This window comes from Mustelus asterias, chromosome 8 (genome assembly GCF_964213995.1).
Source record: "Mustelus asterias chromosome 8, sMusAst1.hap1.1, whole genome shotgun sequence".
Taxonomy (NCBI): Eukaryota; Metazoa; Chordata; class Chondrichthyes; order Carcharhiniformes; family Triakidae; genus Mustelus; species Mustelus asterias.
The window spans coordinates 75369933-75393776 of record NC_135808.1 but is presented as its reverse complement, the minus strand read 5'-3'; the positions used below and the strand labels follow the sequence as shown (position 1 = coordinate 75393776).

Genomic DNA, 23844 nt, shown 5'->3' with positions numbered 1-23844 from the left:
AAAACTCAATCCCTCTACCAATAAAAGCTAACACACCGTACGCCTTCTTAACAACCCTATCAACCTGGGTGCCAACTTTCAGGGATTTATGCACATTAAGCTGATCTTTTTCTACACCCTAGCTATGACTGTAACACTACATTCCGCACTCTCTCATTTCCTTCTCTATGAACAGTATGCTTTGTCTGTATAGTGTGCAAGAAACAATACTTTTCACTGTATGTTAATACATGTGACAATAATAAATCAAATCAAAAACTCTTCAATTGCACTTCACCATTCCCTCCTGTATCCCTACTATTGCTGCTGCAGCTGGGATCCAACCCAGAACTGTGCAGAACCTCGGGATGTAAGATGAAGGAAGAAATACAAGTTATTACTTGTGTAATTTTCCTGGAAGGATAAGCGGGATCTGATTGCTGTTTATCTGTTCTTTAAGACCATAAGACATAGGAGCGGAAGTAAGGCCATTCGGCCCATCGAGTCCACTCCACCATTCAATCATGGTTGATTTCAACTCCATTTACCCGCTCTCTCCCCATAGCCCTTAATTCCTCGAGAAATCAAGAATTTATCAATTTCTGTCTTGAAGACGCTTAACGTCTCGGCCTCCACAGCCCTCTGTGGCAATGAATTCCACAGACCTACCACTCTCTGGCTGAAGAAATTTCTCCTCATCTCTGTTCTAAAGTGACTCCTTTTTATTCTAAGGCTGTGCCCCCGCGTCCTAGTCTCCCCTGCTAATGGAAACAACTTCCCTACGTCCATCCTATCTAAGCCGTTCATTATCTTGTAAGTTTCTATTAGATCTCCCCTCAACCTCCTAAACTCCAATGAATACAATCCCACGATCCTCAGACGTTCATCGTATGTCAGGCCTACCATTCCCGGGATCATCCGTGTGAATCTCCGCTGGACCCGCTCCAGTGCCAGTATGTCCTTCCTGAGGTGTGGGGCCCAAAATTGCTCACAGTACTCCAAATGGGGCCTAACCAGTGCTTTATAAAGCCTCAGAAGTACATCCCTGCTTTTGTATTCCAAGCCTCTTGAGATAAATGACAACATTACATTTGCTTTCTTAATTACGGACTCAACCTGCAAATTTACCTTTAGAGAATCCTGGACTAGGACTCCCAAGTCCCTTTGCACTTTAGCATTATGAATTTTGTCACCGTTTAGAAAATAGTCCATGCCTCTATTCTTTTTTCCAAAGTGCAAGACCTCGCACTTGCCCACGTTGAATTTCATCAGCCACTTCTTGGACCACTCTCCTAAACTGTCTAAATCTTTCTGCAGCCTCCCCACCTCCTCAATACTACCTGCCCCTCCACCTATCTTTGTATCATCGGCAAACTTGGCCAGAATGCCCCCAGTCCCGTCATCTAGATCGTTAATATATAAAGAGAACAGCTGTGGCCCCAACACTGAACCCTGCGGGACACCACTTGTCACCGGTTGCCATTCTGAGAAAGAACCTTTTATCCCAACTCTCTGCCTTCTGTCTGACAGCCAATCGTCAATCCATGTTAGTACCTTGCCTCGAATACCATGGGCCCTTATTTTACTCAGCAGTCTCCCGTGAGGCACCTTGTCAAAGGCCTTTTGGAAGTCAAGATAGATAACATCCATTGGCTCTCCTTGGTCTAACCTATTTGTTATCTCTTCAAAGAACTCTAACAGATTTGTCAGGCACGACCTCCCCTTACTAAATCCATGCTGACTTGTCCTAATCCGACCCTGCACTTCCAAGAATTTAGAAATCTCATCCTTAACGATGGATTCTAGAATTTTGCCAACAACTGAGGTTAGGCTAATTGGCCTATAATTTTCCATCTTTTTTCTTGTTCCCTTCTTGAACAGAAGTTGAGTAGGAGTAGTTCTAACTTTGGTTCAGTGAATGGGTTTAGTATTGCACGATGTAGTTTCACATTTCAGAGTCAGTATAAGTACTGCAGATCTGTTTCCTGTGTCTCTTTCCTGTCTCCTTATTAGCTCCGTCTGCTTTCCAAAGAATTCCCAACTATTTATTTAATTGTAAAAAAGACTAAATATTCCTGTCAATGCATATAGCAGCTTTTCCTTTTTGCTAGTACTAATCACCTAAGAACAGCAGTTCCCAAAGTATGGGTAGTGACCCCCCCCCAATGGGGTTACAGAAACAACATTTGGGGTTCCAAACTCCCTCTCCTACAAGGCAGCAGTGAAGACTGTGGAGAGGAGGCTCTGATATTGCTCTGGATTTACGGAATCCATGGTGTCAATGAGCAAAGGGGCGGGCGGTGAACGCAAAGCATCCTTTCACCTTTTAGCACTTCTGGCGACAAGTGCTGCGCAGGCCTGGGATGTTTGCATACTGACTTGGCCCAGGCAGAGGCCAGCAAGCATAACTCAATCACTCAGTCATGTGGCGAAATTGGTTGAAACCTACATGAGTGCATGTAGTATTTTACAAAATATTTTTTAAAAGCATAGATATTCATATTTATATGATGTATTAAATGCTGATCAATACTATGCAAACTTTAACGATGCTTTATTTTTTCTGATGTCTGGCATGACTCATTTCTCAAGCGTTAAAAGAAATGAATCACCGTGGAAAATAGTTTGGAACGCACTGGTTAGAAACTGAGTCCTAGCTGTATCACAGTCTGACCAGTTAGCACACTCAGCAAAAACCTCGTTATTCTCCACAATGATTAATGAGATTATCTCCTAATAAACCTTAATATTTCCACCTCAAACTCTAGCACAGGATTTAATATTAGTAAAGTGTGTCTACAGCACCAAAGTGAATTTGCATTTTACTACCAGACCAAATATTATCATTTGACACTGTAGTAGAATTAAGAATGGTCTTAATATGAAAGCATCATCCCGTGCATTCGACAACTGTTACTTAACAATTTTATGGCGCTTTGAAGCAAACTATATTCAATATAAAACAAAAACAGCAGGGAAATAAGAGCATAAAATATTATTAGACAAAGCATCAAAGTATCCTACACCTAGAAAAACAACGAGTAAAAGTACAAAAATAGTTTAGGCATTCTCCATCTCCACTGGGACCTGGTTCAAATCCAGCCCAGACTGATTGAAGTCTCCTGTCCCTAAGTGTCCTTTCCTTTAACATAAATTTCCTCACCTTCAGGAGCATGAAAGTTCACAGAGAGTGCATTACACTGGATAATGTGAACTAAAAATGATTCACTCTCAAGTTTGCTGTGGTTTGCAGCCTTGCTCAATTAAAAAAATCTGTGCCTCACTGTCCATTCCCTCTGGTCCCCAGATGGGCAGAAAAAGGTCAGGCAAGAGGTTAAAATTTTGAAAACTGCATTCTCTTTTCCAATCCACCATGCCCCAGTAGTCAGGAGCCGACTTAACAAGAAAAGGTCATGGCCCAGTGACATCATGATGCAGAACTGACGTCAAGCCTGTGGAGTCCCACACTATCCACTTGCCTAGCTGTAGATTCGCAGCACTAACTGGCTACTCTGTTTTTTTAAACAGATCTCAATGCTTCGCTTGCTGCCCCTTTTCCAACCTCCTTGCTCCCTCTCGATTCCCTCCTGCTCAGTGCTTCCCTTTCCGACCTCTCACTCCCTCCCTCTTGCCTGGAACCCCTTTCCTGAAACCCCTCACTGTGAGCATCGGCTTGGGAGAGAGGCAGAGAGAGGAATGAAGGGGGTCAGGAGAAGGGCGGCAAGTGAGGTGGCAGGAGAGACAGAAAGCGAAAGGTAGCAAGGGAAACAGCAAGTGTGAGGGAGCATGCAAGTAGCAAGGGACAGCAAGTGAGGTGGGGCAAGGAGAAATGAATGGTAGGGAGTGAAGGGGTTGGGAGAAGAAAGTGGTGAGTGGGAGAAAGTGAGGAAGCAGCAAGCGAGAGGTAAGCAGAAAAGGCAGTAAGAGTAGTAATAAATAGTAAGAGTAGCAAGAAAGAGGATTTTTGTGTTAGTTTGATTCAAGGCAGCCAATAGTTTTTTCATGTCAGAAATGTAACCCACCCTTATAAACATACTTTCTTATGGGAAAGTGTTTTTCATTTAGCACGCCATTTTTCAGGAACACATTAGGAATGTTAAATGAGAGACAGATGTATTTTGAAGAAAAGCAGGGGAGTTATCCCTGGTTCCTGGCCAACATTGATCCTTAATCAACATCATACAAATAAAAAACAGATTATTTGGTCATTATCACATTGTGGTTTGTGGGAATGTGCTAAGTGCGAATTGGCTGCCTTGTTTTCTTACAACAGCAACTACACTCCAGAAAGTACTTAATTTACTGTAAAATGCTCCAATAAATGCAATAAATGCAAGTCTTTCGTTTTCATATTGTACAAAGGACATAAAGGCACTGGAGGGTGCAAAAATAAATATTAGTGACACCAGAACTGAGATTGGAACTAAGTTATACCTATCAGGAAAAATTGAACAGACTGGAGTTCTTTTCTCTAGAAAAAAGACCAAGATGTGTCCGGAGAGATGTTTTTAAGATTATGAAAGGGTTTGATTACGCAGATATTTAAATGAGAAATGTTTCCACTTGCAGAGGGATGCCAGAACATAGGGTCATAAATATAAGATAGTTATTAATAAACCCAGCAGAAAATTTATGAGATATTTCTTTACCTAAAGAATGACATAGCACTACCTACTTTTGTACTGTATGTTAGAATTTAGAACTCTGTACCATAAGAAGTGAGGCAATTAACTTTGATACATTTAAGAGGAAGTTTGATAAACATGAGGGATAAGGAATAGAATGATAAGATAAAGTAGTTCCTTCTGGTGCTCCAGTTTCCTCCCACAGTCCGAAAGACGTGCTGGTTAGGTGCATAGACTCAAGAACAGCTTCTTCCCTGCTGCTGCCAGACTTTTGAATGGACTTACCTTGCATTAAGTTGATCTTTCTCTACACCCTTGCTATGACTGTAACACTACATTCTGCACTCTCTCGTTTCCTTCTCTATGAACGGTATGTTTTGTCTGTATAGCGCACAAGAAACAATGCTTGTCACTGTATGTTAATACATGTGACAATAATAAATCAAATCAAAATCAAATCAAATCATTTGCCATGCTAAATTCTCCCTCAGTGTACCCGAACAGGTGCCGGAGTGTGGCAACTAGGGGATTTTCACAGTAACTTCATTGCAATGTTAATGTAAGCCTACTTGTGACAAATAAATAAAAACTTTTAGTTGGGTGATATAAGGTGGGAAAGAGGACAAACACCGTTTGGATCTGTTGGTCTTTTCCTGCGCTGTAAATACCATGAAATACTATGAAGTGTTGCAAAATAAGCTAGTGTTTTGTGAAAGGTGCTTAACCATAAATTTACAATCTGGTGCTTGGAAGGAGACTGAAGGTGACTGAACCTGTTATACTAAGTGTCATTTGAGTGTGAAACCACCAGCTTCTCAGGGTTGGTTGGAGTGGGTGGCACTTACAGTATTACAGTTACTGAAGAGTGCAAAAGTAGCAAAGGTTGACACCCATATATATATGGAATATTCTGTAATGATAAATTGGTCATTTATATTTAGGCGGCACGGTAGCACAGTGGTTAGCACTGCTGCTTCACAGCTCCAGGGACCTGGGTTCGATTCCCGGTTTGGGTCACTGTCTGTGTGGAGTTTGCACATTCTCCTCGTGTCTGCGTGGGTTTACTCCGGGCGCTCCGGTTTCCTCCCACAGTCCAAAGATGTGCGGGTTAGGTTGATTGGCTAAAAATTGCCCCTTAGTGTCCTGAGATGCGAAGGTTAGTGGGTAAATATGTAGGGATATGGGGGTAGGGCCTGGGTGGGATTGTGGTCGGTGCAGACTCGATGGGCCAAATGGCCTCTTTCTGCACTGTAGGGTTTCAATGATTATCAAAATCCATTTTCTGGTAATTATAGACCGGTTAGTCTTACTTCGGTGGTTGGTAAATTGATGGAAAAGGTCCTTAGAGATGGGATTTACGACCATTTAGAAAGATGCGGATTAATCCGGGATAGTTAGCATGGATTCGTGAAGGGCAAGTCGTGCCTCACAAATTTGATAGAATTTTTTGAGGAGGTAACTAAGTGTGTTGATGAAGGTAGGGCAGTTGATGTCATATACATGGATTTTAGTAAGGCGTTTGATAAGGTCCCCCATGGTCGGCTTATGATGAAAGTGAGGAGGTGTGGGATAGAGGGAAAGTTGGCCGATTGGATAGGTAACTGGCTGTCTGATCGAAGACAGAGGGTGGTGGTCGATGGAAAATTTTCGGATTGGAGGCAGGTTGCTAGCGGAGTGCCGCAGGGATCAGTGCTTGGTCCTCTGCTCTTTGTGATTTTTATTAATGACTTAGAGGAGGGGGCTGAAGGGTGGATCAGTAAATTTGCTGATGACACCAAGATTGGTGGAGTAGTGGATGAGGTGGAGGGCTGTTGTAGGCTGCAAAGAGACATAGATAGGATGCAAAACTGGGCTGAAAAATGGCAAATGGAGTTTAACCCTGATAAATGTGAGGTGATTCATTTTGGTAGGACTAATTTAAATGTGGATTACAGGGTCAAAGGTAGGGTTCTGAAGACTGTGGAGGAACAGAGAGATCTTGGGGTTCATATCCACAGATCTCTAAAGGTTGCCACTCAAGTGGATAGAGCTGTGAAGAAGGCCTATAGTGTGTTAGCTTTTATTAACAGGGGGTTGGAGTTTAAGAGCCGTGGGGTTATGCTGCAACTGTACAGGACCTTGGTGAGACCACATTTGGAGTATTGTGTGCAGTTCTGGTCACCTCACTATAGGAAGGATGTGGAAGCGCTGGAAAGAGTGCAGAGGAGATTTATCAGGATGCTGCCTGGTTTGGAGGGTAGGTCTTATGAGGAAAGGTTGAGGGAGCTAGGGCTGTTCTCTCTGGAGCGGAGGAGGCTGAGGGGAGACTTAATAGAGGTTTATAAAATGATGAAGGGGATAGATAGAGTGAACGTTCAAAGACTATTTCCTCGGGTGGATGGAGCTATTACAAGGGGGCATAACTATAGGGTTCGTGGTGGGAGATACAGGAAGGAAATCAGAGGTAGGTTCTTTACGCAGAGAGTGGTTGGGGTGTGGAATGGACTGCCTGCAGTGATAGTGGAGTCAGACACTTTAGGAACATTTAAGCGGTTATTGGATAGGCACATGGAGCACACCAGGATGATAGGGAGTGGGATAGCTTGATCTTGGTTTCAGATAAAGCTTGGCACAACATCGTGGGCTGAAGGGCCTGTTCTGTGCTGTACTGTTCTATGTTCTATGTTCTACAGTGACAATGTATTTTTAAATGAACTATATTTTTATGCTGATACACTCAATACACACAGCAACAGGATCTCAATGAACCGAATATTAAGTCACAAGTATCACAAAAGATTCATCGTTATGTTTTCAACCATTCTCACACAGATAATTTAAGGACACCTCCCTCTATTTTTCATCAGCTTTTTCCCTATACACTCCCAAATTACTTTTTAAATTAATTTATAGGATACCGGCAAAGCTGGTATTTGTTGCTCAGCCTATTTATACTAAGATGAACAGTGGGCCATATTGTTGGACCACTGCAGCGGTTTGATACAATCAAGTGGCTTGTTAAGCCATTTCAGAGGACTATTATTACAAGTCAACCACATTGATGTGGATCAGTAGTCACATATGGGCCAAACCAGATAAGGGTTGCAAGTTTCCTTTGTCGAAGAACATTCATGAACAGTTGTGTTTTTAATCACAATATGACAGCTTCATGGCCACTTTACTGATCCAGTTCTTCATTTTCAGATTATTGAAACCACATTTGAATTCTCAAATTACCATGGTGGGGTTTGAACTCATTTTTCCTGCTATTTATAACTGGTCTCACTGACCCCTGCGGTGGGTTTGGGTTGGAAGGTGAAATTAGCCAGAGCTCCTGCTCTTGATCAATACCTACTGGACTTGTTGCTGGAACTTGCTACATTGCTGGACCTGAATCACATAGAAGTTACAGCTGAGAGATTAGAGAAGTGTCTTGTTCTGAGGTCTTTTCTAATTTTCCTCCGAATTGGCTGTTCAGAGAAGTAAAAATGCAGGTTGGGGCAGCTGCACATCTAATTCTTCGTTCTCCCAGGATTTTCCTAAGGACTCCTTTTTTTGATCTCTTCTCATAGGAATTTATTCATAATTAAAATCTGAAAATGCTGCTGGAAAGCCACCCGGTGTTATCAACATGATTCTAAGCTTCAAAATATTTTATGGAGCTTCAGGTGCCTTTTACTTCTAATTAGTAATGGAAACAAAAAAAACTCAGCTTTTTTTTGCTAGTTCTTGCATTCCATGTGAATTTAAACATATGCCTTCATCTACATTTGCTTCGTGTTAATGAAAATATAATATAAAATCCAAACTCCTGCTAATTGTGCAAATGATGGCAAACTGCACACAATAAAATCGGACTACATTGTGGCTTAAAGGAAGGACATAAATATACTGTAATCATAAATTTCTCCACTAACATTTTTGCAATTTGACAGCTTTATGTTGTATTTTCAAAGCTACCTTATATCAAAAACATGAATCATCCAAGCAACTGTTTAAAAATGTTCTATTCCTTACATTTACAAAATGCACTTTTAAGCACATACAAAGAAATTGAAATAAGGTAAAGAATGCAGTGTTTTAAATAGCCAAACAGGACTTTTCACTGTTCAACTACGTAAATAATAGGCTCCAAATATTATGCCTTTGGCAACTTCTGATTTCTTCCCCTTTGCATTTATATTCATGTGAAAATCGCACAGCTTATCCCACCAGTGACTGAATGGGGCTGATGGGACAAAAACAGAGTTTCTGGATTATATTGTCTCTGAATCATAATGGTTGCTGTAATTGACAGGGTAGACCGTTGACCTGTTCTCAGCTCCTTGCTCACGAGCTCCTGATAGGGCTGTTCATAGTTGCAAAAGAACAGGCCAGGGACAGGTGCGCAACTGATTATACAAGACCACGAGTAAATGTTTGCAGGTTGAGTGTTAGTACAAATGTGGACAGTTGTTTATAATTCACATTTTAAGGAAAATGCAATTTAACTGTATCTTGTTAAATTAACTGAATTTTGCTGGGGAATGAGAGGCTGCCACAACTGGTGTCACCAACCCCACATTTATTTTGGGGTGGGGGGAGAGGGACTGGTGGTGCTAGATAGCAGGGTGGGGTCGGTGGGGCGGAGGGGGGTGGGGTGTGGAGGTATTATATTAAAAAAGTCAGGATTCCTGGAATTGATGTATATCCAGTGATTCCCTTCTGGAAAGAGGACTCAGAAGACTCACAATACTCACCATCCTCCATAGTTAAATATGCACTATGTAACATACTGGCTATTTGTGTGGGCTACCAGGGGATGCATGTGTAATTCCATTCGGCATGAATCACCATTTTTACAAGATGGAGTGGGAAGAATAATGCATGTCTGGACGAATAAACTAACACCCCAACGTATATGAATAATTTAATGTTACATTTCCTCAAAATAGTGCATTGGGAACACATACAGAGTGCTCAGTTCCCTTTTCCTTCTATTGTTTCAGATTGTATTGCAATGAAGCTAACTGGGTCACTGAGACGCAGAGAGTTCTCCTCATTAGTGATGTCACTACAGCAGGTCCGGAGGGAAGGATAGTACCAAGCAGATTCAAACAAGAAAGGAACATGACTTTAAAAAAAATACAGCACATGTCTTTATAACAATGCTTATATGTATATTGAAAACATAGTGACCTAGACTTTCCTTAACTTGCAATTGTGCTTGCTGCAAATAAAGCCTACATTATAACCAACGGCGAACTCTGATAAATTTAACCATTGTGTGAGACTGTTGGAAATAATGCACAACTAGAGATAATTACTGTCTTATTATGTCACATTGCTGGGATGGACATGACATATAGGAACAGATTTGTCGTATATTTCAACTTCACAATGAGCATTTCTAATTATTTTAGTTGAAGAAAATTAAATATGCTAATGTCATGTTGTTGACACACTAGTGTGATTATAAATCCCACTGGCATTCATTTGTCTGCATATGAATAAATCAAAAAAGAAGGAAAATTCAAAGAGCTCCAGGACACTATATAATCAATTAAAGGAGCAGCTAGTGTAGAATAGAGATATCAACAATTGCATTCGTTAGGGCACCAAAACAGAAACCCCAAAGTATGTTACGAAGCCCGACTGAACCCTGACAGTTTTTCTATTTTGACATTAGTATGAGGATAATGCATTTAACGCTAGGTGCGATTCCATTGGCACACTAGGAAGCTTTTATCAAAACAAACTTTATTTAACAATATATTTTAACTATAATGAATGAATTAGCTTAACTTTTACCAATTGAAATACTTAAATATGACAAGATATAATTCTTAACTGCTAAACTATTAGTTCCAATTCAAGCAATATTCCTCTTATAGATTTAAACGCCTCTTCAAAATTAGTTAATGACACACAGGTTTACGTGCTGGTACTTAACAGTTCTCGAGCCTTTCAAACACGGCTGGAGAGAGAAACCCGTCTTCCGACAGCCCCAAACAGCAGCCTCCAGAGAGAGGGAGAGACAGAAAGACACCTCTTGCATCTGTTATAAAGCGGAGGTGGATCCCCCCTCTTATAACTAACACCTAACCACTCAAAGAGAAGTACCTCATCTCATAATCTGTAAGAGTGTGTGAGAAGTGGTACGATCTGCTCTTCAGCAACTTTTAGTGGTTAAATCAAAATAACTCCCTGACACACTCTCTAAAGTCAACAAGTAACAATTTATTTATCTAACTAACAGTAAACAAGTTAACAAAACTATTAACAAACCATATAAAACAAAATTCTAATGTTCAGATGAATACAATTCCTACTTATTAGCAAAATAAAATAGAATTTTAGTCATTCTCTAAATTACAACTAGGTGTGGCATCTTCTGGAATATTCTGAGCCTTTCCTGTTGATTCTTCTATATGGAACTTATTTCTTCTTTGCCTTTTCTATTGAAATGAGGCTTTGAGCTAATAGCTGTGGCAGATGACAGTTGTTCTCTGTCTCTAGAGTTGAACTAACAGTTGTTACTCTGGCAGATGGCAGTTGCTCTCCTCCTCTGTCCCACTGCCCCCTTCCTTTTATACCTGTGATGATATATCAATATCCCCCACAATATGATAGGTCCTAGGTTTCCAAAACCATCAAATTTAAATTTAATAGGATCTTGGTATCCAAGTGCCTGATTCAAATTTGATTGGCTGAATTCAAAAAAATTTAAAAGCCTGAAAGCCTGTTGTCTTGGTAACCCTGCTGCTCGGCCTTCTGATACAAGTGTTTCACTTTGGGCACTCTGTACTTGATTTTTTAAAAACTTTCTAAGCACAGAAAAAGCACCATTCTCTTAAAGGGGCCATGCAATGCTTTTCTCCCCCTCGCATTTTACAATTTTACAAACACCAAACTGTAATTACTCCACTCAACTTTGCAACACTTCTTTCAGAACCAGACAGAAACTGACTGCTTTTTCCCTGGAAGCTTAGCTCCATCCATTAACATGTGATTGTCTCTGTCAATCAACCTAATCAAAACCTTTTTTTGAAATGGCAGGGAAAAAAACAAAATAAACAAAAATGCATTAACTCAGATTAAAACAAACACACTCCTAGATAAAATCAATCATTAGCCTGCATTCTCAGCATGTCAGCTGCCTGGTGCAGACAAATTGGCACCATGTAAAACAAAGCTAAATCTTAAACATACCCCTTTCAAGAAACACAATAAAAATACATTTCTTAAAGGCACAGTATCATCACACATTATGTATCAATCCATAAAATGGGCAATAAACCTCACACAACATTCCTCCTCTGTACAGGTTCCCCTCCCAGGGAAGACTTGTATCTTTAAACATCACTTTCAACTGTATAAATGAAAGTTCTTGCTTATGAAATTGGGGTAACTGAAACATGCAGCAGAACACAGCAAGGGTCTTTGCTGAGCCCAGGCATCACAATATAATTCAGCCAAGGCATTTTGTCTCCTCAGAAACACTAGGACCCTTTTCATGAAACTTCCAAGCTTATTACATTTGCCTCTAACTGCACCACTTTAGGGCACCTAATAAATCTCTCTCTCTCTCTCTCTGGAAATGAAATGGAAATTTGATTCATTTAAAATCCTTTACACAGTATTTCACCAAGTGTACAGCGCCAAAGTAAAGTGCATATTACAGTCTGTTTACTTTTTAAACTATTTGTTCAGTTACTTTACCCTGTTGGAGTGTATTGAAAGTAAATAAAGTAAAACTTCTATTATCTGGAACTCTGCCAACCGGAATTCTCCATTAACCCACACTCACTGGCATTTGCTATCAGTGGCCTGTCCTTGCTCTAGTCTCAGCCTCCCACTGCTCTGCAACGCCATCTACTCTCATTACCGCCCATTCAATTTGTGCACTCCACCACCTCTTGTGGGACCTCAACACCTGCATGATCACTCTGGAGCTTTGTGATTGGATGAAAACATGGAACTCACCTTACATCTTAGTTAACCAGCATGTTTGATTAACAGGCACCTCCTATTCCCAGAACATGCCGGATAACAGAGATTTTCCTGTAACTGTTATTTGTTTAGAATTCACCCAACATAATGTGATTAAACCGGCAAATTCCCTATATGGATTTCAAAATGCAGAATTCAGACTCATTCCATCACAGAATTTCTGCAGGTTTTTAAAAATATAAACTCCTAATATGGAATGTAATAGACTGAACTACAGACTATTTCCAAACTCTCAGGATTTTATAAAAATAAAACCTTCTCTCTTTCATTCTTTCCCCCTTTTTTAGATTTTCCTTTGTGCTCCAAAATATCCCCAACCAAATGTCCTGCTCCAGGCCTCTGCAACTGATGTTCTGCAACTATTCGACTTTCTCTACTTCAGGAAATTCAGAAGCATCTAGCCCAATTATCAGCCTCCTCAGATGATCTATTAGAGATTAGAAATTTATTATGTTGAGAACTGTGATAATGAACATCAACGGGGAAGACTATCCTGCCTGTGCCCCTTAGTCACTTGAAATAAACATACAAAAATGGACAGGTAAAGATGAACTGGCTTACTGGGCCTGTCCAGTGCTGCCATATAGTGTAACTTCTTCATAGCATCACCTGTATCTGCTTGAAAACCCCAGGAATAGGCAAAGAAAAGACAGAGTGAAGGAAAACTCAATTTAGGAAAAAATTCTGGAAAATTATACAAAATTGTAGTTCAAATCTCCTATCATTAATTAAAGAGTTAAATATTTTCAAGTTTCAAGAAAATAACAGCACGAAATATGTTGTGAGGCTGCTCAAAATCTGGTCAATAGCCACCACTCACCTTCATCATACAGTTCTTCCATTACTTGCCAAGTTTCAGCTCTGAGTTCTCGATTAGTTTTTCCCAGGGCACTTCCATCAGGCCAGTGCATGAGATAAAGATCTGAAACAGGAACATGTGTACCTTTGTTTTTTTCACTAAAACAAAAATGAATCAAAGTCAATGCTTAGAGGAATACATCAGCAGCGCATGCATGAGTTGTTGATGTGAACAGCAGCTGCCCTGGCAGAACTTGGCAAACATTTGGTGCAGTCAGATCCCACACTTACACAGATCAGAAAAACACCCTGTTCCAATCAGCAGGCAATTCAGATGAAAATCTGGTGTTGATTCCAGTGCTATAAATCAGCATGGAAACTGATTTGCTCTAATATTAATTTACTATTCCTGCAGAGATATTGAGACGGTAAGGCAGGCTGCTTAATCAGTCAATTTGGTCAGATTGTCTTCAAATGACCAAAAAAATCTCATTGCTAGACCATTGGAGCTTTTTGTTGAAACAATAACTGTTACGGGAAACAAATGAGTTTACAGGTCTTAATATTTCCCTCTTGTAGACAAACAGAAAAGAAGACCTTTAATGTAGGCTAGCAAAATGTAAAATCCAGGTAGAAGTTTCGTCAAATGACCATTCTAATCTTATGCCCGAAAAGCAAGGTTGCTGAAATTTTCTGAACACTTTTGCCAACATAAATACTTGCAAGAGTATGTTCAGCCTCTGATCTTTGGGTAAGCGTTCTCCAAGGCGGCCTTCACGACACACAACAACGCAGAATCGCTGAGCAGAATACACGGTACATACTCTTTAATGTAGTTTAATCCGGATAAATGCGAAGTGATGCATTTTGGAAGAAATAATGTAGGGAGGAGTTATACAATAAATGGCAGAGTCATCAGGAGTATAGAAACACAGAGGGACCTAGGTGTGCAAGTCCACAAATCCTTGAAGGTGGCAACACAGGTGGAGAAGGTGGTGAAGAAGGCATATGGTATGCTTGCCTTCATAGGACGGGGTACAGAGTATAAAAGCTGGAGTCTGATGATGCAGCTGTATAGAACGCTGGTTAGGCCACTTTTGGAGTACTGCGTCCAGTTCTGGTCGCCGCACTACCAGAAGGACGTGGAGGCATTGGAGAGAGTGCAGAGAAGGTTTACCAAGATGTTGCCTGATATGGAGGGTCTTAGCTATGAGGAGAGATTGGGTAGACTGGGGTTGTTCTCCTTGGAAAGACGGAGAATGAGGGGAGATCTAATAGAGGTATACAAGATTATGAAGGGTATAGATAGGGTGAACGGTGGGAAGCTTTTTCCCAGGTCGGAGGTGACGATCACGAGGGGTCACGGGCTCAAGCTGAGAGGGGCGAAGTATAACTCAGACATCAGAGGGACGATTTTTACACAGAGGGTGGTGGGGGCCTGGAATGCGCTGCCAAGTAGGGTGGTGGAGGCAGGCACGCTGACATCGTTTAAGACTTACCTGGATAGTCACATGAGCAGCCTGGGAATGGAGGGATACAAACGATTGGTCTAGTTGGACCAAGGAGCGGCACAGGCTTGGAGGGCCGAAGGGCCTGTTTCCTGTGCTGTATTGTTCTTTGTTCTTGCAACGTTGTCTACCTGATACGCACAGTAAGAAGTCTCACAACACCAGGTTAAAGTCCAACAGGTTTATTTGGTAGCACAAGCCACTAGCTTTTGGAGCGCTGCCTCTTCATCAGGTGAGTGGGAGTTCTATTCATAAACAGGGCATATAAAGACACAAACTCAATTTACAAAATAATGGTTGGAATGTGAGTCTTTACAGGTAATCAAGTCTTAAAGGTACAGACAATGTGAGTGGAGAGAGGGTTAAGCACAGGTTAAAGAGATGTGTATTGTCTCCAGACAGGACAGTTAGTGAGATTTTGCAAGTCCAGTTAAGTCGTGGGGCTTACAGATAGTGTGATATGAACCCAAGATCCCGGTTGAGGCCGTCCTCATGTGTGCGGAACTTGGCTATCAGTCTCTGCTCAGTGACTTTGCGTTCTCATGTTGTGAAGGCCGCCTTGGAGAACGCTTACCCGAAGATCAGAGGCCGAATGCCCGTGACCGCTGAAGTGTTCCCCAACAGGAAGAGAACACTCTTGCCTGGTGATTGTCGAGCGGTGTTCATTCATCCGTTGTCGTAGCGTCTGCATGGTCTCCCCAACGTACCATGCCTCGGGACATCCTTTCCTGCAGCGTATCAGGTAGACAACGTTGCAAGTGTATGTACCGTGTACCTGGTGAATGGTGTTCTCACGTGAGATGATGGCATCCATGTCGATGATCCGGCACGTTTTGCAGAGGTTGCTGTGGCAGGGTTGTGTGGTGTCGTGGTCACTGTTCTCCTGGAGGCTGGGTAGTTTGCTGCGGACAATGGTCTGTTTGAGGTTGTGCGGTTGTTTGAAGGCAAGAAGTGGGGGTGTGGGGATGGCCTTGGCGAGATGTTCTTCTTCTTCAATGACATGTTGAAGGCTCCGGAGAAGATGTCGTAGCTTCTCCGCTCCGGGAGAACGACAACGCAGAATCGCTGAGCAGAAACTGATAGCCAAGTTCCGCACACATGAGGACGGCCTCACCCAGGATATTGGGATCATGTCACACTATCTGTAACCCCCATGACTTGCCCAGGCTTGCAAAATCTCACTAACTGTCCTGACTGGAGACAATACACATCTCTTTAACCTGTGCTTAACCCTCTCTCCACTCACATTGTCTGTACCTTTAAGACTTAATTACCTATAAAGACTCGCATTCCAAACATTATCTTGTAAATTGAGTTTGTGTCTATATATGCCCTGTTTGTGAACACGACTCCCACTCACCTGATGAAGGAGCAGCGCTCCGAAAGCTTGTGGCTTGTGCTACCAAATAAACCTGTTGGACTTAAACCTGGTGTTGTGAGACTTCTTACTGTGCTTACCCCAGTCCAATGCTGGCATCTCCACATCATTGAAGGCAAGCACAGAGAGGTCTTTGAATTATTGCAACTATTTTTCCAGTTAGAACAGGATGTATGATATTAAGTAATATAAAAAGGGAGAAATTAGTCAAATAAATGCATACAGTGCCTCCTCCTCCTGTCTTCAATACATTGAGAACTTCTAGTTTAATGAAATGAAGTGCTGGGATAGTAAGCCACAAACTTGAAAAATATATTTGGTTTTCCATTCTTAAAGTTACAAAGCCAATGCACAGAGTGGACAGGGCCTTAATCCATCTCCTTGCTTGTTCCAAAAACCAATTCAAATTGAATCCAAATCACGGTCCCCTCAAGAGAGAAATACAAGATCTAGGCTGGCAATAAAAGACATTGCACCTGACCTAGGGCTTGGTTTGATGCTTGATCTTAGCCAAAAGACTGAGAAGCCACATGTTGTTTGGTGAGTCTCTTAAAGTCACACTGAAATTATACAAATGCAGTAGCTCAAGTTAATGCCGAAGATCTAATTGGTCTTAAATTTGATCACTCTACAGTTCTTCAGGCTGTGCAAAATTCTACTCAATTTTTCAGTTTCCATGTCAATATTCTGTCTTCAGCACAGCTCTTTTAAATATTTTGTTTTTCATTTTTTGCTCAGTCTAGAAATTATCTTAAGAAAAGTGCATGTTAAAAATCTGAAATAAAAACTGTAAATGCTGAAAACACACAGCAGGTTTTTCAGCAACTGTAAAGACAAATAGGGGGGAGAGTGGTGTCATGGTAATGTCACTGGACTCGTAATCCAGAGGTCCAGGCAAAGACTCTGGGAACATGGGTTCAAATCCTACCACAACAGCTGGTGGAAAGTAAATTCAATTAACAGATCTGGAATTGAAAGCTAAACTCAGTAATGATGTCTGTGAAACTGTCATGAATTGTTGTAAAAACCCCATCTGGTTCACTAATGGCATGTAGGGAAAGGAATCAGCCATCCTTAGTGGTCTGGTCTATATCTCCATAATGTGGAGATGCCGGCGTTGGACTGGGGTAAACACAGCAAGAAGTTTAACAACACCAGGTTAAAGTCCAACAGGTGTTATACAGTGTGGCTTTTGCTACCAAATAAACCTGTTGGACTTTAACCTGGTGTTGTTAAACTTCTTACTGTCTATATCTCCATATCCAGAGCAATGTGGTTGACTCTTAACTGCCCTCTGAAATGGCCCAGCAAGCCACTCAGTTGTGGCGATTAGGGAATGGGCAACCAAATGCTGATTTTGCCAGCGCACTGACGTCTCACTTCAGATTTCCAGCATCCACGGTATTTTGCTTTTGGAATAAAATCTCTACCACCCTCAAACTTTCAAGATGGGAAAAAGGTGTGTCAGAATTTATTGGACAGTATCCTATAACTTAGAGCAAATGGGTAAACTGAGCAGCTGAAGGAATGTTCAATCCAGGAGGACAAAACCTTGCCAATCCCGCAATATATTGGGAGTTGTCCAATACTTAAGTACTGCAATACATTGGCAATGCAAAATCTGAGCACGTAATGTATAGGGAGCACTGTAATGTCTAGAAGTACAATTCTAATTCAAAAGATTTTGCTTAGGTAAATCTTGAATTGTCTCAATTTGAGATGAATGAATATTATAAATATTAATAGAAGCAATAGGCTACCACAATATTTTTGGATACTATACTAATGCCTGCACAAACACCCATGAATGAAAAGATTACATAGTTCTTTGGTGACACAAATCAAGAAAATTATATGATGAAAGGATACAGATGTATTTCTTGATTAGAAATTGGAGATAATAATACAGGATTATTGGTAATTGTTTATCTAAACTCAATACACTATAAAGATAAAATATGAGTGCCAGAAATCAGAAACAAACAGAAAATACAGGAAACGCACAAGAGAACCTGCATCTGAAAAGGAAACCTAATTTAATGTGGACTTCTATACAAATAAGTGTACATACAAGTGAGTTAAATAATTATTAAGTGTGTGAGAGAGACAATGTGAGTGAGCCAAAAGAGCATAAAAATTTGAATGTAAAAGCAATGTGATCCTGAATAAGAGGGAAGAACAGATTCCTTCATTTGTTGATCACATTACAATCCATCATTCTACTAGTATTATGACTAATTTTGATCCTTGAATTTGAATGATCATATACAGATCACAAAAGTTTATTTTGTATGAATGTTCAGACTCGGGTAGCAGGATTATAATGACAATAGGAGTTTTTGAGTGTGCTTTTGGCACATGAATCCAGCCATCAAGTTGGTCCCTTTTGGCCACATTTTAACATGGTCAAGTATGTAAATTCTCAAATTTCTATCAAAAACAATCTGAAAATGCTGGTAGGAAGTACAAGAGTGACCTGAGGACATCATTTCCTCACAGGGAAGCACCTGGCCTGAGCTCAGTATCTCCTCACAGCAGCAAGATTGTGATGGGGAATTGAATTGCATTCACAGAACACTGCCATTACAAGGCAGTACAACACCCATACTTTTCATGGTTGACTAGTGATTAAGGTTTTATTTTGGCTCGCTGTTTAAGGACAGGAGAGTGTATGAGGCACCACAGGCAAGTTGTACTATCCTAGACCTCAGTCACGTCACTTCCACAAAGTGAGGGGTTAATTTAAACTTTGCAAAATAAAAGATCCACTTTCAAAAGCAAAACATTGGCGCGAGAAGCTCGAGTCTATTATTGAAACTTCTGTGATTGACACTTGGACACACTCTCCATAATATGAGAACAATATATGGTTATTTTCAGCTATTGCACGCAGCTTGTACAGAAGGTAACCACTTTATCTCACCCTCACAGCTGCTTGGTCACTTTCCCTTTCCCTGCCAAGCTCCGAAACTGGTCCTAGATATGTTTAGAATGATGCCAAAACATACTTTAAATGTTTACAGGCTGAAATTAAAGATTACTTTGTGGAACTTACTGTGTGAAACTTTTTCAGTAACTCCTTATCAGTATCATTGGTGGTACAAATTGTCAGATTTCTCCTTGGTGAGGCTCTTACAAATTCAAAACAATACTATATCCTACATATAGCAACTACAGTTTGCAAAAGACGGAAATAGGCAGGCACACATTCAACAATGTAAATGGTGCACTTTGAAAGCTTGCCCTTTAAAATGAATACAGACAAATTCCATCAGTATTGTTTGTTCAGCTGCTCATTGCCAATAATACAATACCAGCTTCCTAATTAAAACCCTTTTCCTGACATCATATCCTGTCTTTTTAAATCAAACAAAAGACAAGAGGGAAACATCAACTAATAAGGTGCGTCACTTGCAACAACTACGTTACTATATTTACAGAACCAGCAGTAAATTTGAAAAAAAAAAGTGCTTTTACTTAAACTTTTGCAAGCAGAACGATAAAGAGCAATATAATACAAAATCATTTCCTTCCTCTGTGATACTAATTTAGAAAGAGGTGCTCAGAAAGGGGATTTACAAACACAACAACACAAGAAATTAACAGCAAATCGCAATCAGCATTTGGGAAAAAAGAAAAAGGCTAATATTGTGGGTGGGTCCAATCATCAGGAGCATCTAATGAGGAGCATTGACTGAAATGCGGATTTGTTTTTCTCTTTCCAACTGGCCTGCTGTGTTTTACTTCAGATTTCCAGTAGTTTTTATTTTAATTGTAGCGAGATAGAATGCTATTTTGGCAAATAATACCGCAAGAAATTATAGTGCAGAGTTATAATGTTCTGTAACTAGGTGACAAAGAAAGAAAGCACTAATACAGCAGCTTTTACATTCCAAAATTCCTTACAGAAAATGAAGTTTTAGGAAATATGGCACCCAACTTACACACAGCAAAGTCCCACAAACAGCAATAACCAGATAATCATATTTGGTGATGCTAATTGAAGTATCAATATAGGCCCAGGCCTATATTGAATACTGTTTTGGGATTGTTTAAGTCCCTGGGAGGGTGGAGGTGGTCTTGGTTTAACGTCTTTCTAGGGGAGTTTGGCCAACTGGATTGCTTCGCTAGGAAATGCCATTGTCTCAATGGGCCAAATGGCCTCCTTCTGTGCCGTAAAGGACACACTGACTCTATAAAAATGATGCACCTCCTCCCCCTCCCTCAGCACTGTTTCAGTAATGGACTGAGATGTTAGCCTAGATTGCATGCTGAAGTCTCTGAAATGGACCCAGATCCATCATTTCCTGAATCCAAGGTGAGTATGCTACCACTGAACCAAGACAGACAAGGATGAATATCTGAAAAGGGATTGAGAGTTCAAAGGAATAGATTTGTCAGAATCCTCTGTGGAACATCATGGTCTCTAGGCTAGTGTAAGCAAATTAACGTCATCCCAAAGAAGATTGCTGGAATGAGATGAACAGTGTGGGATGTATATTGGAGTGGATATACTGGACTTTTGCACAATTTATTTTAGTGGGGGGAGCAAGGACAGTCACTCTTGCATGAGAGGAAATGGGTATGGCACATAAAAGAGTGGATTGTGCACAGCCTGTGAGTCTAATGGCTTGTTCTCCTTCCATATGTTTCTGATAGTCATAGTCATCCTTATGAGAGGCCTAGGATTACACTAACTGTGATGAGAAATTCTGAAGACATAACAAGTCAGGAGGGGAAAGTGTGAACAGAGGTTTATGAACGACAGCAACTAGATTGAATTATTGACTTTAAGCCAACTGTCAGAGTTGTTGAACAGAATTCTCTGGCCTCTCAGCCATGTGATTTCTGGTGGCAGAAGGTAATGTGTCGTTTGCTGGCAGCGGGATTCTCTACCCGCTACAATCAATGGGATTTCCCACTGAAGCCACCCCATTCCACCAGGAAACCCACGGGCGGGGGCGCGCTGTCAGCGGGACCCGAGAATCCCTCTGGCAGCGAACGGCCAGAGAATCCTGCCCAGTGGTTTGCAAAATATCATATTTTTAGCTCATTATTTTGGAGCCAAATTCAGATAGCAGAGGGTCAGAAGTTAAATTGAATGACAAAACTGACAGGAAGACACAGTGGAAAAAAAATAAAAGAAGAGTTTCATTCTTAACAGAATATTACCAGCATTTCAGTGACACTTGCTTATGCTGGTTAAGGATGTTTAGTGTTTTCTGTGTTTTAGATAGTTATCCCTGGCTCTTTAGCTATATTTGACAAAGGTTTTGATTAAAATACAATTTAAATTGGATTTGGATCAATGGAACTAGAAAACGCATTGCATCATCAAAATGGAGAATATTAATGGAGCTGTATGATTGAATTTGACATTTTTGAGGTAATGTTGCTCATATTACAATTCTGCCACCAAAAGTTGTCATGATTTCCTGGTCAACTACTTTGTAAAAGAGTGGCCTGAGAAGAAGCAGCTGAAAGTTTCTGCATATTTGTACTCAGACCTTGACAGGCTTGCTGTTATAAATATCACAACAGCTGACCTGTATGCAGAATGGCAGGGGGAGAAAGTGCGAGCTAGCTAGTCAGAGGGAAGATACGGCCATTAAATTTCCTCTAAAACTGAATTACCTAAAAAAAGTACCCCATTAAAGACGAAAAGTATATCAAGTTCACATTTCAAAAATACGAACAACTCCTTAACTTAAACGATCATTTGACAGAATCGTATCACTTAAACTTGTTTGGGTATTTGTTCATACCAATGTAATCCAGACCGAGTCTTTTGCATGACTCCAGACATGCTGCTTTGGTAGTTTCACGGCCATAGTCCCCAGGCCAAAGTTTTGTAGTTATCCACAGGCTCTCACGATTCACACCACATTCTCTGATTGCTTTCTTTAGATGTGATTCACAGCCATATCTCTTTGCAGTGTCAATGTGACGAATGCCACATTCTTTTAAGGCATACACAACTGAAGAATGGGAATAGCCGCCATGATGTGATGTGCCTGAAAGAGAAAAAGCATTAAAAATACTTGGGTTGGTTTGCAACAACTAAGATTTATAGAATGTTCAAAATTTAACCAATTAATTTCAGGAGATTTAACTATAAAATGTTAGACCCAAATCTTTGGTACATGCCTGTGTCAGGTACTCTGGTTAAATGGAGCTACTTAAAAGATTGTTCCTTCTTTTTTCGTCAACCAACATCAATAAAACAGGTTATCTGGTCATTATCTCATTGCTGTTTGTCGGAGTTTGCTGTGTACAATTTGGCTGCTGAGTTTCCTATATTACAATAGTGATGACATCTCAAAAGTACTTCATTGGCTCCGAAGAACTTTGGAATGTCCTGAGGTCATGAAGTGCACTAAATAAACATAAGTACATTTTTTCTGTCATTTAGATACGAGTGCTCTGAACTGTGAGAGACTTCTTTTAGGACTTTGCACTTTCATTTTGTAAGCTCTACAATTTAGCAAAATAGTATTGCGATTATTCACCTTTCAATTACTGGTGTGGCAATGTTAATGAGCATTCACTGAAGGTGGAATATAATGGCACGTTGTCTGATAGTCATTTGCTAGCCATCTTCCAAACTATTCAGTGCAGGACTTGGAAACTAACTGTCAAAGAGATATGAATCCTGACACAAAAACTTCAAAACAGGTAAAATCAAATCTATAAAATGAACAGAATTTGGAAATATGATTGAGGATGTTATCTCAGGGCTCAGGTGACCAAATAAATAATTTCAACTTTGCTTAATTGGCTTAAATTGCAACTCAAAGGCCTCAAATAACAAATTTGCAGTCATTCTTTATTCTCTAATTGGCGTCTTTGTGAAAAGGATCACTGATTCATATATGTTTTTCTGAAGAAGTGTGTAAAGATAAAAACTCTGCTTGTAAACTCTTGAATATCTGTACTTGCATAATACCTTAAAGACAGTTGTGGAAATTTCACATTATCATAACATGGCTATTGGACAAATGTCAGAATGTTGTTTTAAAAGCTGAGAATGTTGCTCCATTCAGGAAATTAGAATCAACAGGGTTCCCACCCACAGTAAAAGTGTTCAATTTCAATTTGCTGGATAAGTACGTTGCCTTCTGAAGGAACAATTTAAGATGAGTGCTTTTTTTTCAGTGCCTCAGAAATATCAGCCCAGGAAGTTTTTGCGTACCCTGGCTACCAGTCATCACTTCAAAAACATCACCTCTGGAAGGTTCTTCCTACCATGGAGACCAGGGAACACATCAGTGAGCTTTAGGGAATGAAGCTGGACAGGTGGTTAGTGGCAGAAGGTATAGGTGGTGGTAATTATAATTATTGGATTTTGCATAGTTACAGGAAAAAAAACAAAGGTAAACCAGGATTTAAAGTTCTCAATTGGGGTAAAACCTATTATACGAAAGGATGCGATTTAGCAAAGGTGGACTTGGAATAAGTATTTGAAAATAAATCACTGTGGAGATATTCTAGGAGAGACAGAGGGTTTCAAACAAATATGTTTCTGGAAAGAAAAGTATGAGGGATGCACAAACCTCAAGTCCTATGGTAGCGTACTGGGCAGGAT

At 40.4% G+C, this 23844-nt stretch overlaps 1 protein-coding gene across 4 annotated transcripts in view; it reads right to left on the bottom strand.

The window, feature by feature from the left end:
- LOC144497258 (putative oxidoreductase ZK1290.5) overlaps nucleotides 1-23844 on the bottom strand; it is a 116213-nt gene that overhangs the window by 62698 nt on the left and 29671 nt on the right. For 2 of the 4 annotated variants that reach the window (XM_078218238.1, XM_078218237.1), the window contains exons 2-3: nucleotides 22025-22273; nucleotides 13396-13497 (exon numbers count right to left, since the gene is read on the bottom strand). In XM_078218238.1, coding sequence (XP_078074364.1) covers nucleotides 13396-13497; nucleotides 22025-22273 — 351 coding nt within the window. The remainder of the gene's footprint in view (nucleotides 1-13395; nucleotides 13498-22024; nucleotides 22274-23844) is intronic. The other 2 variants (XM_078218240.1, XM_078218239.1) reach the window with 1 other exon arrangement.